We start from the raw sequence: 18,443 nt of genomic DNA, 5'->3' as shown, positions 1-18,443 counted from the left end.
TTTTTATAACATAGCAAACTCTTTGGACTATTAGCAAACATTAAACCATCTATACTATAAGGGACTCCCTTATAACTATAATTAGATACATTTGCTGTCTAGAAATGGATACATTGAAGTTGGTTGCCACGAGGAATACACAGAAACTCTTAAGTACGCTAGAGAATTGAAACTGCAATATCCACTGTGTTTGTGTGTGCATTTAGAAACAAAAAATTTTTTTTTTCATTTCTGCAAAGTATCTCAAACATCACAGCCAGTCGTATACAGGAGAAGTAATACAGTAGTTTTCATATGGGTGACTTCTTTAAATATTTGCATTCAGACCCAAATCAAAATATTCTCAAAAGTCGACACGCCTGCCCTATTAAAGAGTGCACAAACGTATACGTTCGCAAACCAAGAATCAGGGCGATTGAGATAAAAGAAAAGCAGTTACACAGTATTTCATTCTAAAATGAGTGCTGATAATGGGACTTCAATTTGTATACGGGGAAATAGAACTAATGCCTACCTTGGCTATCTGGTCAAACTTCCCAAACAGTTCATTCAGCATCACAACCAGTTCATTGGGCGAGCAGTCACTAGCCAAACGGGTGAAACCTACAATATCTGCATACAGGATGCTGTCAGCAACCAAAAATCAAAAAGATGGGAATAAGAGCAGGACACCAAAATACAAACTTCTAAGGCAACTTTCAAACAACTCTGCCTGGAGAGGACAACTGGTCATCTTCTTGGTTAACTTTCCAACTTTACCCACATCTCTGTTGACACCTGCACTGCTTGAGTCAGGACGACATCTCAAAGCGCTTCACGGGATTTAATGTAAAGTGAAGTGACTATGTATGATATGGACGAGCACGACAATCAATTTACGCATAGCAATGTGAATTATCGATTTTATCTTTCTTTTCGACCGCGCCTTTGGTCACCTTCCTCCCCCTCCCCCTGGCTCGGCCCCGGGATCCGTTACTGTGAAGCGTTCTGAGATGCCATCCGGGGTGGAGGACGCTGTATAAATCCAAGCTGTTGTTGTTGTTATCTGAGTAACTACTAGTCAGGACATTGGGAGAAACTCCCTTCTTCTTTTGAATTAATTTCTTTCTGATTCCCTAATCATTGAATCAAAATGACAGATTTATTTAAAATGTAAACACAACTTTTCCGATCACTGTGAACGAAACACCAATTAATATTTTCTCAATACCTCACGTTTCGATGCCTCATCACATACATGCTGTGGAAATTGTTTGACACATCCTGTTTGTGTGGACTGTCGTTGCTTTCCTTCAAACGCTCAATAATAGCTAGTTTCATTTTCATAGAAATATTCGCTGGCAGTACTGATAACAGCAAGCTTTCCTGGAATTAAAAAAAATAAAAGACTCTAAAAATTAGCATTGGTAATATGTAACATAAATGAAATACTAAACAACAAGTTGCATTTATATAGGGTTAGGGTTAAATGTAACTTTGCCCATGAAATACAGTCACTACATTTTACAGTATATCCTGTGAAGAGCTTTGAGACATCTACGTTATAAGGCACTATATCAAATGCAAGGAATTTTATATTATTATTATTACTTAATAAAATCAATTTCTCTCATCTTCCAGTTACTTTTTTCTTTTAAACCGAAGAGCTGTGAAAATGGCTGATTGTGCAAACACAGGGGAAAATGCGACGACAATCTGTGCCACTCTCCAATAAAATGAAATCTATATTGTTTGACGATGTTTTGTGCTCTTGAATGCGAATGTTTTGGAGAATGAACCCTTCCAACATTGGTCAGGTAGTGTCAGGTCAGCAAAACTAAAGCTCTCTCTAGTACCCCTCCTATGTACCAGGTGCCAGTTCAGAAGATTCTTCTCCTTCCCTCTCCCCCTGTAAATATTTTAATTTTTTTCCATTTCCTGCACAATAACAACAACAAGATTCCATTTATAGAGCGCCTTTCACGTCGGGAGGACGTCCCAAGGCGCTGGACAGTTGGGTCAGGACCCGAGCAGGGGGAAATGGTCAGGGTGAGGGGAGGGAAGGGAGGGAGCGAGGAGGGGGTAGAGAGTCGAGAGGGGAGCTGAAGGCACGGTCAAAGAGAAAGGTCTTCAGACCGGCCTTGAAGGAGGCTTTTGTTTCAATCCATTGCAGTAGCTTCATGCTGTGGTGCCTTGCATGTTAACAACTGGGTTGTATTCAAAACCAGATCCCAGTCACGAAAGATCGAACTGCACTACCTGGTTTAATTCAACTCAACCCAAGTCCATTGCAGCTTCAAAGCAACATTGACATACAATACGTGCTACTTATCATGCATTTTCCTACCCTATAATAACAACTCCTGCTTTAAACTCTTCGGATGTCAGCCACATATAATATTTACAACCTCATCAATAATACCTTTGCAGCCACTGATTACAAGGCAAAAAATAGCACGGCAAATCTCCAATGACTCAGTGGGTAAGTTAACGATATCGTGTGGTATTGAGCTGTACAGACAAGGAAGATCCCAAGTTCAATCCTTGCCCTATTCTGAGCTCATTAGCCTCATTCAGCAAATGGCAGCATTATGCATGCTATAAATGGGCTCAGTACTCAGTAACTCCTAGTGGAAAGTGTGTGGCTATTGGGAGAGGATTGGGAACCCATACCTGGAATGTTAGTGAGGTAACAGAAGGCTATTGGTGCTAATAGAAATGCACTTTAGTTAGTGCCTTCGGAGAACAGGGGAAAGTAGGTAATCCACTTGATAACAATAATAAAGATTTTAACCATTACCAGTCCAACTCGGGTCTGTTACAAGAATGTATAAAACACCTTTGTACTGACAGATAGTGTGAATGGCATTTCTATCTATACAGTATCATTATTTGCTGGTGAAGGAGTTGAAAAAGGAAAAAGTGCGGTAAAAACGAGAAGCTTCATGTTGAAAATCTTTTTCAATGAATGGTCTTATTATGTGTACTTCTCCCTCTCTTGATCACAAATCCCAATTGAATGGAGTTTTCAAAAATGAAATCTATTAGTATGTACAATAGGCAGGAAAGAGAAGTTTGCAATTTCGCAAACAAGACAGCACTCACCTGTTGTTTTTTCTTCACATCCAGCTGTATTCTTATTTCAATACAACTTAAAGTGTCCCAGTAAGTTTGCTCTAAGGCACGTTCCATTACCAACTTATGAAAGATGCCCACGACGCAGCCACACAAAAATATCACTGCATTGGCCAGTATCTGAAATAACAGGAATAAAACAATTATGGCATCATTTTTTCTTATCTGCCAAATGCATTGAACATTTGAATAACCTCTAATTTAAAAAAAATTACACCCTTGCGAACTAATGGAACCTTTAGTTGCTTTCAAAACAAGGCCTAAATCCCATTCTAATCCAAAGAAATACAAAAGGTGGCAAAAAGTGGCTTCTAAACAATTGTTAAAAATATGCTAAGAGTAAAAGAAGTTTACGTCAATTTTTTTTAGAAAAAACTATTCTTGTTCACGTTCATTCTTTGCTGAATCTAGGCACTATGGAGACCCACTCCACAGAACTCACACAACACCACTATAAAGTGCACAAGAATGGCTGAAGACTACCTCTATGGAAATATACTTCCCTATTTCACAGAGATTAGAAACTGAAGGCTGACTGTGTGGGAAATCATAGGTACAAAAATCACACTGTACGTGACATAGGATATTAAAGACTCAGCCGTGCATCACTGTGTTGCTGTTATTGTATGTGTTTGGGCGATGTTTGGGTTCTAGCTTGAGGAATAGCAGAAAATTTTAATAACACCTTTGAGTAAAATAAGCTTCATTCCACGTAAAATCTCCACTACAGAGTGTGGAATTAGCCAAATGTCAGCTCTCTAAATAGGAGAGGCCACACTCACACTGGGTTTAAGATCTAGAAGGTACACATTTTACAGCACATTTTCTCTCAGCAGTTTTGGCCTGGAGTCATGCGCTAATATTTTACACTCAGATATTTTTGAAGCAAGTTAGTCAACATTACTCACCTGAAAAGCCAGGAGCTTAGCTGACAATGGAGAGTCATTTACACTTAGATAAATACTGAGGGTTATAATATGAGAGACAGATGAAAGTATACTGGCAAGGATGGCATCCCGCATACTCAATGGCAGCATGGTATATAAAACGAAGACTATGTACAAAAAGAATGGCACCTAGAAGAAAATATGACATTGTTACACGAGCTGTAAAGATTTGCACCTTGGCCCATTTACAACCGCCATGTCACAAAATGACTAAGAACATTTTATGAACAAACAAACTTTTTTTAAAAAAATTAGCAGGAAAAAAATATACATTTCCTCCCTGTTTTGTGCACCACTCCCTAGTCAGACAAACAGGTGACTATTTCTAATTGTAATGCAGGAAAATTGCAAGCATGATTGTGTGTCCTCCTCACCTGACTCTGACTGATACGCAGTCACACCCTAAGTTCTACAATAGCTGGGAATCACTTATTAGTTATTCAAAAGCAATCATCAAATGGGCGTTCAGCATCTCAGAAACTTAATACATGGTGAGTAATTAATAGCAACTTCATTTCCTAGCAGTCAAAACATGGTTTGAACATGCTAAGTAGTCAATTTATGATCATTCGTGCTTTTGTGTGATTATCACTACCCGGGATATTTAATTTGATCGTAGACTAATCAGTATACAATATGCAGAAGGAACACTGACTGGCTTAGCTCCTGATATGAATTAGCAAGGAACGCAACAAAAATTCTTTCAAATTGATTCAAGGAGTTGAACTCTTTTCTAACATTTCCATAGCTTTGGTAGAAGAGAGCTACTTCTCACACAAACATCTTATAGCAGAAAATGTAAAAAAAAACTGCAGTTTTTAGAATGAATAATGTTTCTATTCCTCCCCAGCCAAAGAAAAGTATAAAACACAATATCTGTGCTAATTGGGACTGAATCCAGTTTGGCTCCTGGGTTATCTAAAATAGCAGTCTTTAATACAATGTATACAGGTTGTCTGGCATATTGGCTAATGCTAGATACAGTGGTAGTTTAATGGTCATGTGAGCTTCACAATAAAGAGCAATAGCAGCACAACACAGAACACAGCAAAACAATTACACAACAATTACAAAGCTTGTATGCCATATTAAAAAGAAAATCATAATGTTTTTGAGGCAGCTACAGGATACGACTATAACTACACACTTAAAACTGGGATGTGCTTTACCTGGTCCCAAGCAGAGATAACGCTACCAGCAAAGATGAAAACATATCCCATTGCAAGCAGACATATCCAAATGACCAATGCAAATATCTTCATCCATCTTTGAAACAACGCCTCAGTACACACAAGAATAAAAATGATTATAAATATTCCCACAGCAATGAATAATGTAACAGTGAAGAGAAGGTGTTCATGAATTTCCTGTGCGAAAGAAAACAAAAAAACGAATGTTAAAAGAAGATTTCAGATTTTGAAAATAAGTGGTTAAGTACCTCTTGCTGTGAAATGTAGTGACTTTGGAGTTGCATGTTTACAGTGTAACAATGCAATTTTTCATTAAATTAAAGTGAGGTGTTGCAAGCATTCTACTACTAATGCATATAGGTTGTAGGTATAACCTCATTCACTTATGAAATGACATGAAAGAAACTCCACTTTATTTCTCAAACCCTTATATCAGTTCCTTTTCTCCTACAGTGCTGGAGGTTATCATAGACAAGCAAGATAGCTTACTTTGTAGAAAATGTCAGGATCAAAATTTGCTAACTTACTTTACCATTTATAAGATTGTTGCATCTAATCCATGAACCTCTTTGGAGATGGGAAGCGGTGAAAATGAATAATACACATTCCAAAGATGAGCAAATCAGTTGTCTGCTCATGAGTCTGCATTGTGACTAAACAATTTAATATGGTACAAAAGTGTGAAGTGTTTTAGATTGTGGTACTTACCAATCCAATGGAAAAGAAAACAATGATCAGAGCTACACAGCTCCCAATATTAATCAAGAGGAGAAGGACAACAAGCGGATATTGCTGGCTCAAAGAGCAGTAAGCCTCATACATCGAGTCTTTATTTATCTGAGCTTTGCTTTCACTAATAAAGTACTTTCCTTTGGATGGCATGGTTATAACCCCAAATGTGAATCCAAGTCCGGCTTTATTCCTCAGAGTTTGCAGTAACACGATGGGAGTTCACAGTTTACAACATGGTCACTTGGGTTCCCTGTTAGAACAGCTGTTTTAGTTTCTGGCAAGCTGAAAGGCAGTGTTCTTGGTTCAGTTGCATTCTGCGGCTGCCGTTTTTCCTCCAGTTCAAATTGAGTACAAACACAAACAGTGTGAGGAACGGGAGATCACTCTTTCCAGTCTGTTCTGACGCTTCGAACCACCATGTGCTCTTCATCAACTTTGTTTAGCATAACTCCTGAGCTTGTAAGACCCTCTTGCTGCCAGTCCTTCTGAATGATCATCGTCAAATAAATTAGTTTCTTTATAATGTTGTGGCGTTGGTGGTTTAATATTTCTTTCAGTGACGTCAGTCCTAATAGAAAGACAGTAAGAACAAAAGGCTTAAGCATATACAGACACACACATTTGACATTTCCATCTGCTGTGTACGTTTGGTAAACTGGTATTGAATCTTTCCTTTGTTAAACGGACATGGGCCATGTTTTTGTCTAATGCTTACCTCCTCACCTCTCTTTAAAGGAACATAAATGTCTCTCTTGTCCAGCATTTATTCTGAAAACGCTAAATGTATAAATTAGAATTGAAACTTGCATGCACTGCAATTCAGTAGTGTCAAATTCAAAGGAGGAATTATTCAAACATTAAAACAAAGTCAGTCAGCCACATTTTTGTCACTATTCCTATCAAATAACAGCTCAGGAACAATCAGTGGATGAGAAAAAAGCACTTCAATCCGCTTACGAGCTGCTGACCTTCAACCCCTGCTAATTCCATCTACTGTTGTGAAGGTTACAGTGCACGCAGAATTGCTTGGCACTCGTACAGAGAGTCAGTGGTTTGTTGATTTAATTTCATATATAAAAACATTTAAAGTACATAGATTCTCTCCCCCATCGATGTGCTGAACTTCGAGAATCCATTCATAAAATAAATAATGTATAAAGAAAGCTGACACTGATAAAAAACACTATCTGCATACTTTTTCTCAGTCAGAAACAGGAAAGCTGTAAATGCCTGTTAATCCTTAGAGCTTTTATTGGCAGCACTTCCATGGTGACAGCAATGTGGGGCAAACAATGGGCGTTCAGAGTTTGAGGAATACATCTATGACCAATAGGTCATGAAAGGATGCTTCAGTGAACTTGTTTCAGCACTCTGGAGACTGTGATTTTTTTATATCTATGGTGTGAAGAATAGGATTTCTGGAGGGAGGAGAGGTGAGAGAGAACACTAGTAACTGATCATCATGGTCACTGCATCTTCACCAGTAATTTACCATCACCATGGCAGTTCTTTGCTCTTCTCCACATGGGAATAATTTGGTAAATTTGTGGAAGAGCCAGGGTATTAATGTTGTAAACATGATCACAAAGTGGATTCTTGCTTCATTGGTGATTTTAAGACTTAAATCTGGTTACAGTTGTAGGAGAAGTTTGGGCTTTTCTTTGAACAATGGTATTTAAAGGACATCTGAAATTTCAGGTGACCGGATGAGGAATTCGGCGCAGCCCTGTGGAAGGACCTAACACACATCACATGCTGTGAGCGCCTTGTGGAGTGTCTCCTAATGGAGCACGAAAGGGTTTAGAACAAGATGTAGAACACGTTTACAACAACAACAACAAGATTACATTTGCGTAGCGCCTTTCACGTCGGGAGCACATCCCCAGGCGCTGGACAATCAGTGTTTCGGACAATCAGCGTTACACGAAACAACTCTGCAAGGCTGATCGCTCACATTCCAACGATCATCACATAAGATGGGATTTATTATCCACGCCCAAAATAATAACTTCTCCTTCCCTACGCTCGAACACAACTACTCTCCCACAACAGCTGTGAGGGTGGTGCGTGGGTTGGGACAACTGTGCCCTGGCTCTGAGGGCGAATGCACAGCTGTAACCATGTCAACCAGTGCCAAACTACTCTAAGCTTTTCTGCGGCATCTGCAACACAAAGTGCACTGACCCTCCTCGACTGACCCAACGCAACAGTTCAAAAGCCTCGTGCTGGCTCTCAGCTTCCAGTGTCACCCGTCACCTTCCACGACACGAAATACAACAACAACCAGAACAACAACAGCGTCTCCGAGCTTACCAGCTATAGTGGAGCGTAGTACCAGCACTAAATAGCAGTTTTGTTTCTCCTTCACTCTTTGAAGCACAGACTCGCTCTAGTATCCCACTCCACAGGAGTCTGGCTGCCCTATAATGCATTGTCCAAGTATCCATTCATCACGTGTGATCTTAAACAGTGATGGTTGGCAGACAAGATCAGGGACGTTGTGGGGTCCTGTTCTCCCCAACAGTCCAATCACATCCACTTGTCAGTAAATTTCCCATTTAGCATGCATCCTCTTCCTCTCCTCCCCTGCCCACACCCCATTCCGTTTACCGTCAAGATAAAAATACTCTCCAGCAGGTTTTAATAACATCTCACAGAGCAAATCTGATTTTCTAACGTTTGATACTGACGTTTGAAAAACAGAAATGCTTGTCAAAAAGAGGAACACGTTCCATCACATGCTTCAGGATTGACTTCTGTTTTGAAGAATTTTTCTCCAGCTGCCAAATGGGGAACTAATTTGTGGAGAATATCTCTGCTACGAGAGAAAGCTGCATTGTGATGAGTTGCACAGCATGAAATACCAAATCAGCAGAGTGATAAATTATTCAAAACATGGCCTCTTGAAGCAAGTGAATGAGAGCTGTACAAAGAGGTCCCGGGCAACGATGGTTGAACTTTGCAAATGGGGGGAGACTGCAGGATAAACGTATTCCATGCTCTGTACTAATATATAGATGTTCATCTGTAAAATACACAATAATACTAATCCTTGCAATATGATATAGCACCTTATCATGTCGTCGAGATGTCTCAAAGCGCTTCACAGGACATACTGTAAAGTGGATTGACTGTGTATTTGTAAACTCTTTGAGATGTCTTCCTTACGTTGAATGGTGCGATATCAAATGCAAAAGCTGTTATTATTTTAAAACCACACTTCCAGTTTAGGACCGAGAATCAGAAGATAAAAACAACATTGCTCACACACTCATTACACTTTATGAGTCCAGCTGACGTTAATTGCCTGAAGTGAGCTGAAAAGATTTCTAAAGGCACCCGGGCCAGGGAAACAAACATTAATATTACAGTAATAAAACTTCCTCACAATCTAGGCTTGGTTATCCCCTGCAGTATTTATTTTCAGTATTTATTCAGACGTGTTGTGGAGATGAACATGACAAGCCAACAGTGACGTGTTTCGCTCCAAGTGATCTGGAGGAAGTCAGTCAGAGCCTTAAAACAACTTCAAGAAAAACAAAATTAATTTTAAAATAGATTTCATTTGGAGGGAGGAGAGAACTGTGCAATATACCAGAGTTAACTTATTAATCTTTCATGGGGGGGTGGGGTGTCACTGCTCTGAACAACGTTTTAATGCCAATGCTCTAGACACTGATGACTCCCTACCCGGTGGGGTCCCAATTTCTCGACTGTAATTCCAATGGGTTTCAAGTAGTACTTGTTCTGTGGATGCTGGAATTAAAACTGGTCTCCCAGCAGCATTGTCCTGGATCTCTCTGGTTGGACGGCTTTGGGGGACCCTGAAATAGAGTCAGGTTTGCCAAGAGCCACCGGCAAAGGAGCAGAGAGCTACAAATAAGTTCTTGTGGGTTTCACTGCCTTAAAGACCAAAACACAGTACTGCTCCTTTAACGAAGGGTTAGCTGTAAAATTTCCAACATTGCGCAACTAATTTAAAGTGCAGCATCTGAAAATATAATCAAAACCGGTTATGCACATTATGACTGCCACTCCCCCCCCTCCTCCCTCTCTTTATGATCATGTTTTAGGATATTGTCACCATTTTAAAAAAGGGGATGGGTAAATTCACTCAAATGTATTTTTGATACAACGGATGATTGGAAAAAAATGTGGCTGATGTGGAAGTGACTCGTTTTGAGGAACTTCGAAACATTTTAATACTTCAAAAGAGGAATCAAAGGGAAGCAGAAACATCAATTGTACTTAAAAGGCATTGATGTTTAGCATTCCTTCACCAGTCACTTCCCCATATCAATCATTCCATACTGCACCTTTAACTTGCATTCGCTACTCAACTAAACATTCTCTACCCAGAGTGGGAGAGGGTGTTGTGGACAAAACAAAAACTTAGCTGGAGTCAAATACCTTTTACTTAAAACAAGGTTTAAATTGTAAACTATATTGAGCAGATAACTTTTAAGAGGATGTGTTTCAGTCCTCAGAAAGGGCAGCACACATCTGCAGAAGTTCTTTTGTGGTTGGTTTTGTCTGACACATGTGGAAACTTTTCATGATGCTTAAGAGTATCCAAACCCAAAGAGTTCCATGTAACCCACCTACACAAGGAAATCCAGAGATATTTATTGGAATGGAATGCGCATTCTCTCCATGGAGAGATGCATCCTCTTTACTTAATTCCGGAAAGTATTAAGGCCAAGTTTTGCAAGAGCCAAGGTTTGGGTACTCCAGAGTGTGTGTTAGGGTACTGCTGGAGTCCAACCAGATAGTATCACATAGTTTGCCATTGATTGCAGCTTTCCCGCTGCTTGTTCAGCAAGGACCACCCTAGAGCTTTGGCTTGCAGGGTTAACAGTAACTGAGTTGAAGGACTACTAAGACCAACACAGAGGGCTGGCTCGATTCTGACATTCCATTGCCAAACATGTCCCCTTGGAGCCAGGTCAGCTCCAACAAGATCCTGCTTACCTCACCCCACCAGGACAATAGTCACTAGTTGGCGTTTGACATCCGACAAGTGCGGGTCTAAGCTCTCACTTGGTGAATGGTATGTACCAGGAAATCCCTGCAAGCTTCCTGGTGGCCAACACAGTTCAGCAACAAATGCATGAGAGCATTGCCACCATCTTCCTGGAGTTACTGACTCACCTGGCTCAGGAACCTGACTACTGAGATCGCTGCAGAGTGTTAAATCTAATCCGATATTCCAGTGCCAGCATGTGCCAGGTTTCCCACCACACCCAGTAGAGTTTTGAAGTGGAAGTACAAATCCTTATCATTGCTTCTAGAAGCAATAATGAATCATCCTAACCTCTTAGGACATCCTCCCATCGTGAAAGGCACAATATCAATGTAAATTTATATTGTATTAGAATCAAGCTCAGCAGTATCAACTGAACACATTACCAAATGCTTTGACGTGAAAAAAATACATGCTAATTTCAATGTCATTCAGCCTGGTGATTCTATTTAATAGTTGTGTATTCAGCTGCAATATTTCTATTGCAAACATCGTTCAGACAGATCTCATTCTTCTAATCTTTACCTTTATATGTCAGACTGAGTCTAAATAAACCTAGCACAAAACTAGGATTGGACTAATCGATAACAGTAAGTTTCCAGAATAAGCAAGCAAAACTTGTCCCGATTACAGGTGCCATCAAATGTCCCATACATTTAGGATATTTCCTTTTCCCAAGTTGTTAAAATGAGAGAACTACTTAGCTCTTGCTCTCCAATCCTGAACTCACATTCTAATTTTAACCAGGCAAAAGATGGTTTCAGGGTGAAGTTCTGTTTGCTCTGTGGATACAAAGCAAATTTGAAAAAGCGAATTCAAATGGGCTTCCTCCATTTCTGCTGCTGGTTTGTTTATACAGACGACAGGTTAATATGAGACAAGCCTCTGAATCACAAACAAAGCCCCTGACTGAAGTGTGCAATCACACAAGACAAATTGCTTGAACATGTCTATTGATCACACAGCATATTTCAAGCAGTCATTTTGAGGCCTTTGGTAACTTGTTCGCAATGCAATTTGGTTTATTTCATCGCTAAGGAGGAGAGGTAGATAGGAAGATAGAGAGATAGGAAAAAACATAGACCGAGTAAAACAAATGTGGAGACAGATTTACCTAAATTTAGCAGAGCTCAACATTCAACATTAAGTTTTACAAGAAAACAGTTATCAGGAAAGTAAACAACTGGAGCAATTAAACTGAGAAATTTTCTATTTCATTTGCTGTTCTGTCAATAGGGCATTTGTAGCTGGTTAAATGCCATCTGTCACTAAGGATTCAAGACTCAATTCTGCAGATCACACAGAAATTAAGCATAAATTACATACAATATACTGAACTTGTGTAACAATGATTACCTTTGATAATTACCAACTAAGATGACTAATCTTATATTACAATGAATGTGGCCAAAGCGATGGACAAACAAGTGAATACAAACACGAATGCAGATAACAGACACAGCCAAATGTATTGATAAAGGAATAAGTGCCCAGATACCAGTTATTATTCCAGAAACTCTCTCCCTCTCTCTTCCAACAGATTATGGCTTTAATGGAAACACTATTAAGCAATCAATTCAATCATCAACAAGCATTTGTTACTACAACACATCCAACTAATGCAATCAATTATTTTGACCAGATCAAGAAAACATATCTGCCATTGATGTCAATGTGTAAATTTTCATCAACGAGAACACAAAAGAGGAAGATGAGAGAATTTCTGTTTGTCCAAGTAAAGCTGAAATTACAGAACAAGGTAGGATAAAACCCCAAAACAGGCCCCTAATATGTGCGATCTTATCATTGCTTCAAATAAACCATGTTACAAAATGTTGAGAATTTATTCATGCAAGAAAATCCAAAATAAGTAAAGTGGGGCCTTGTGGTAAAATTGTCTTCAAAATGTATAGTGAGAACGGACTCAATGTGGTTACGTACATTTGTAATTTCTTGCTCCTGCTGGTGCAATAGCTCTGCTGTCTCATACTGTGGAGGACCTTTCACCCGCGAGGAGGAAGCAGAGGAAGGCCAACTGCTAATTGTACCACAATTTAAATGCTTTTTTGGAGCACTTACTAGCTCCACGCCTTATCATTACAGAATCAAAATAATTAAATGTTGAAATAAATAGGGAAATGTACGTCAGTTCGAGGAACCAAGCATTATTTGGGGCAAAAAAAAGCTTGTGTAGCAATAGGAATAGAAGCCAGTTAACCACGTTGTTCTTTTAGCCGCTACTGGTTTCTGGTAGCAGGAAAGCAAAGCCAAAGCTACACTTTTTGCCATAAAATTTTGGAAAATCGTGGTTTAAATTTTTTGGTGAAATTTTATTGATAACAGCAGTAAATGAGAAAGGAAAGGTCAATTATTCATTCATGATTCAGCTCCTACAAACTCAACATAAACTATATAGATAACTCAACATTGTCATGATCCACATATAGTAGCATTGCCACAACATGGTTCTTGTGTCACTTCCAAAGAAACCACATTTGAAGGATTCATTGACATTTAAACTGTCAATGTGGAATGCATGAATATTACTTCAGAGTTATCTAGCTTTTTTCCATTTGCGCAATCTGAAAAATTACACATATGATTACGTATGAAACAAGTGGGTTTGTTAATACACTTTCAAAACTGTATGAGGAGCAACCAATCTGCTCTTTTATAATGTTGTTAAATGCAACCTTGTTATGACTGTAACAATTAACATATCAGGTTTCTTTGGAACATCACAAACTGCTTTATACAGAGACTCAAAATCTGCCTTTATTGATTTTTTGTTATGCTTGTAAAGGAGCAATCATACACAGAATAATGAAGGTAATTAAAATTTAAACATGAATACATTTATAATGTGTAAATATCTGACTCACGTGATTCCCCCCCCACCCCCAATTAATAACATTATCTTAAATCAATGGGATTCAATCTCAATATCCTGACCTTTTGATTAGTTCCCTCCAACATTCACATTTCCTCCCACATTTAACCTGCTTGGGAAAATGGTACATGGTCTCCCACAGGATTACCTGCTCTTTTTCCAACATTAATCATTGAATGTTTTCCTGGTCATCTCCCAAAGGTACTGAACAACTACAATCTTTAGCACAATTTTACAAACAGACTTCAAAACAAGGCTCCTTTGCATTACGCAGAACAATTCAATAAACTGTTGCTTTACATATGCTGCTTAAATTTGATGACTCTGTAAACAGCAACCATAATTACCCTCCACGGGCAGATATACTTTGACCTCTTCCCACTTCCTATTCTGGGTTGCAGATATTGACTTTTGTTCGAGGCCATGAAATCACTATTCAAAAGATATTTTACCAGAGGTGCTGCACTCTTAAGTCCCCATTTCCTGAACTTAAACTTCGTCAATCGGTTGTTTCATGCACTTAGTTCCTTGCTACCACAAAACCCTTATGGGACACATTTTCGATTTAGCTAATGCTAGTTCATGCACATTCATTTGAATTGAGGTAAATCTTACATTGCACAATGTCAAATCAACAGCCAGAAGATTAGAAATTTCAGCATTGGGAAAGCCCCTCCACCCACCCAAATAGGATCACCCACAAGCAAGTTGTTACCTTATTAGGCTTTGATTTGTTAATCTTAACTAACTTCTTTGGAAGGTCTTTCTCGTCAATGAGTTTGGGGCAAAACTTCAGATTAGACTTGCTCTGAAATCAAATGCAGATGTTTGTGAAAGGCGCTTTACAAATGTAATTTTGGTATTGTTTAGAAGACAAGTGAGATGTGGCCTTCGCTTTGTGTTGAATCCACTGTTTAATCTCATCCCTCTGCACCAGCCAGCTCTGGAATAACGCTCCATTTATATTATAGGTGTGTTTCTATCCTACATTCAATTGAAAAAGATGAGTCAGTTCCATGCCCACCGATGGCCAGCTCATACCGTTGTACATAACCTCTGTCTCACTTGCTGAGTAACCCTGCTTCTGGAACAACATCTAGTCTAGTGCTGTTCTTCAATGTTTTTAAACCAGTCCCAATAGAATACAATAGAAGCCCCAGTAAGATGAGAGAGGAGAGCAAAACAGAACAATGGAAACCCAAGCCAAAGAAAATACATTTTGATGCAAGTGGTGGCCATATGATTTATCAAATGGGGTATTAAAGCCCTCTCTCTTTTATCAGGCTGTGAGTTCCTGAACTCTTGAGCTGTTTTGGGAACCAGCTCAATAATTCAGGAGTGTCTGAAATACACATCATATTAATTTGAGTACTTCAATACTCCTAAAAGCACATTTGATTCAGCAAATTAGAACACGGTCCTACATTATTAATTAAATATGGCATTATAAATCTTCCCGTTGTCGGACGCTCGAGTTTTAGCTTTTTGGTAAAGTCAGAATAAAAGATGGTGAATTCCCAGCAGAGAACGTATTCATCACATGAGTCTTATCTGTGGTTCCATTCTCCTACCACAATAGAAATAAAACCAACCACTTCCACAACTGGAGTGAGAAGGTGAATGCTATATGTCCAAAGGCCAACTCTCCAAAAAATAATGAAAACCTATTGAGAAACGTTTTATTTCTAGGACAAACATCCTAAAACTTTGAAGCACTTGCATGAAGTGGAAGAGAATTACATGACATCACTGCAACTGGGATTGATATAAAGGAAAGTCCAGGAAGCACTGAAAAGCACCCCATAATGTGCAAGCTTTACAACAACAACAAGATTTCATTCATAGAGCGCCTTTCACGTCGGAGGACATCCCAAGGCGCTGGACAGTTGGGTCGGGACCCGAACAGGGGGGAAATGGTCAGGGTGAGGGGAGGGAAGGGAGGGAGCGAGGAGGGGGTAGAGAGTCGAGAGGGGAGCTGAATGCACGGTCAAAGAGAAAGGTCTTGAGACCGACCTTGAAGGAGGAAAGGGAGGAAGCAAGGCGAAGGCACTGGGGGATGGAGTTCCAGAGCCTAGGGGCTGAGAGGCTGAAGCTCAGTGGTTAGAGCACTCGCTTTGCAAGCGAGAGACCTGAGTTCGATTCCAGGCAGAGGGCGAAACCTTGGGCAAGTTTCCTTACTCCACACGCCTAATAATAATCCCTCCAAAACCAAAAACAATAATAATAATAAATAATAATAATAAATAATAATAAATTGGTCATTTTCAATCTACGACTGTTTGGGGGACATTGCTGTGCACAATTGGCTGCCGCGTTCGCCCACAAATATACAGTCAATTCACTTTACAGTGTGTTCTGTGAAGCGCTTTGGGACGTCCTCCCGACGTGAAAAGCGCTATATCAAATGCAAGGATTATTATTATTATTAAGGCCCGGCCACCGATGGTAAGGAGGTTAGGGCAAGGGATGTGGAGTAGACCGGAGCCAGAGGAACGCTTTACAGTGTGTCTCATCAACTGTGTCAAAACATCCTGTACTTAACTCACAAAATGTATGAAAAACTTTACATGAAGGGGAAGATTACTATATTAATTAAAATGAGACATGCTTAATATCCTATATACTTCACACAAAGTCAAATGAAGTCATAGGAAACATGCATGCAAGTTTTCATTAATGAATACTAACATCATAACTTAAAAATCACACACTATATGGTTTACTTTAACACTTTCCCTGTGGTAAAGTATTGTGACCCAAGTTTAACAAGATTAATGTCCAATACATTTCATTAGAGAGTCACTGTATTAAGTTACTTTATTACAAGTTACTTTGAACTACATAAAATTATTTGTCATGTTATAAAAACTGGGGTCAATTTTAATAATGCCTGGAATACTGTATTCATGCATTCCTGCCTATTTAAACAGACACTTAGTAATAGATTCTAAGAATTACAACACCCGATCTACTGATTATCAACCTGAAAACGGGTCACATTGAACTGTGTGTATTTGAACTGGTTCAGATATTCAGATAACAAAATGCTTGAAACCATCCAATTCCAGTCGGTCTTGAACGTACAGCCAACACTAACTTTAGGCAATGAGGCAAAGCAATGCTATCCAACTCTTATAAATGGAGAAAATAAAATACAATAAGATTTGCAAATTAACTTTTATGATGACGGGTAGGTACTGTCTGCTACACAACAATGAAAGGCAGAGAATAAAATATTTATTACATTAGGTCTGGCTCTATATTGTTCAAGTGCCTAAAGAGCTAAAGACCAAAATAGTAGTCATCTTGCAAGATGATTTACCACTGGGGAGGGGTGGGGTAGGTTAAGCTAGTTTAACAAATAAATAAATCCGGATACATGTTGATGTTTCTCCTCCGCTTATGAACTGGTTGGTTGAATTGCTGAGTGGTGTTTTACCGTAACGTTTATAAATGCCCTGATGCAGTTATGGGCCACTTAACGTCTTTAAATCATTTAAAACACCTGCAGTGCCTTGTAGGTCTATGAACAAGATACCAAAATTATTTCCTTGAGACTCATTCCAGGCTTAAATTATGGAAAAAATGCACAGATAAAATAGCCTTTTGCATCAAAGATGCATGCAAGAGAATGAAAGCTGGGAGAAATCTGTCATTAAATTATTCAGACACATACTCCCTAGGTGCAAAACTGGCAATCAAGTTCCCAGAAAAGAATATATACAGTAGTAACACAAGTGTTACTATAGGAACTAAACACCACCATTAAGTGTATTATAGGAGAACATGGATCCAACTTAAGATGAACATCAATTATGCCAGTCAAAAGCATTAATCTTAAATACATAAGATTTCAGAAATCTTTTATTTAGGCAATTCTCCTGTGTACTCATTTGTTCAATGGTAGAGTGAAAACTTGAATATATGCCTTTCATATAACATTCCAAGTGTCTCTTTGATCGAGGAGCTATCTATCTGATTCCACTAAAGGTAAACAAAATGCAAAATACTGCAGATGCTGGAAATCTGAAACAAAAACAGAAGTCGCTGGGAACACCCAGCATGTCAGGCAGCATCTAAGGAGAAAGGAAAGTGAGTCAACGTTTCGAGTCCACAACCCTTCTTCAGAACTTAAGCCTCGCCCTCCCAACATGCCCAGTTTTGACGAAGGGTTGTGGTCCTGAAATGTTAACACACCTTCCTTTCTCCATAGATGCTGCCTGACCTGCTGAGTGTTCCCAGCGACTTCTGTTTCTGCCCCAAAAGGCAAACTGACTAAACAACTATGTTGTGGCAATGTCTTGGAAGGTCAAGATCTACTCTAAATAAAGCTGCTGATCAATCCTGACACTCACCTGTGAGAAGAATGCTGCAGTAGCACAAGGTGTGTCTCCCACATCTACTTAAACCATTGCTCATCAACCAAATACTACAAAGAGCACCACAATGTTCTGTTAATAACAATTCAGGTTATTGTTTAACTTGTGTTTAACATTTTGTATTTCTGTCCACTTCAGATGTACATGCAAGGCCAGATGAAACATTTA

General features: G+C 39.2%; 1 protein-coding gene across 1 annotated transcript in view; it reads right to left on the bottom strand.

The window, feature by feature from the left end:
- The window catches only part of adcy7 (adenylate cyclase 7), a 45,831-nt gene that overhangs the window by 15,070 nt on the left and 12,318 nt on the right, over window positions 1-18,443 (bottom strand). The window contains 6 exon segments of the mRNA XM_007889440.2: window positions 515-626; window positions 1,211-1,365; window positions 3,085-3,234; window positions 4,023-4,190; window positions 5,231-5,428; window positions 5,960-6,551. Coding sequence (XP_007887631.2) covers window positions 515-626; window positions 1,211-1,365; window positions 3,085-3,234; window positions 4,023-4,190; window positions 5,231-5,428; window positions 5,960-6,133 — 957 coding nt within the window. The 5' untranslated portion in view covers window positions 6,134-6,551.

The sequence above is a fragment of the Callorhinchus milii genome, unplaced genomic scaffold, assembly GCF_018977255.1.
Source record: "Callorhinchus milii isolate IMCB2004 unplaced genomic scaffold, IMCB_Cmil_1.0 Scaffold14, whole genome shotgun sequence".
NCBI classification, from domain to species: Eukaryota; Metazoa; Chordata; class Chondrichthyes; order Chimaeriformes; family Callorhinchidae; genus Callorhinchus; species Callorhinchus milii.
Note: the sequence above shows the minus strand (reverse complement) of the source record. Positions and strands in the feature narration are given on the sequence as shown.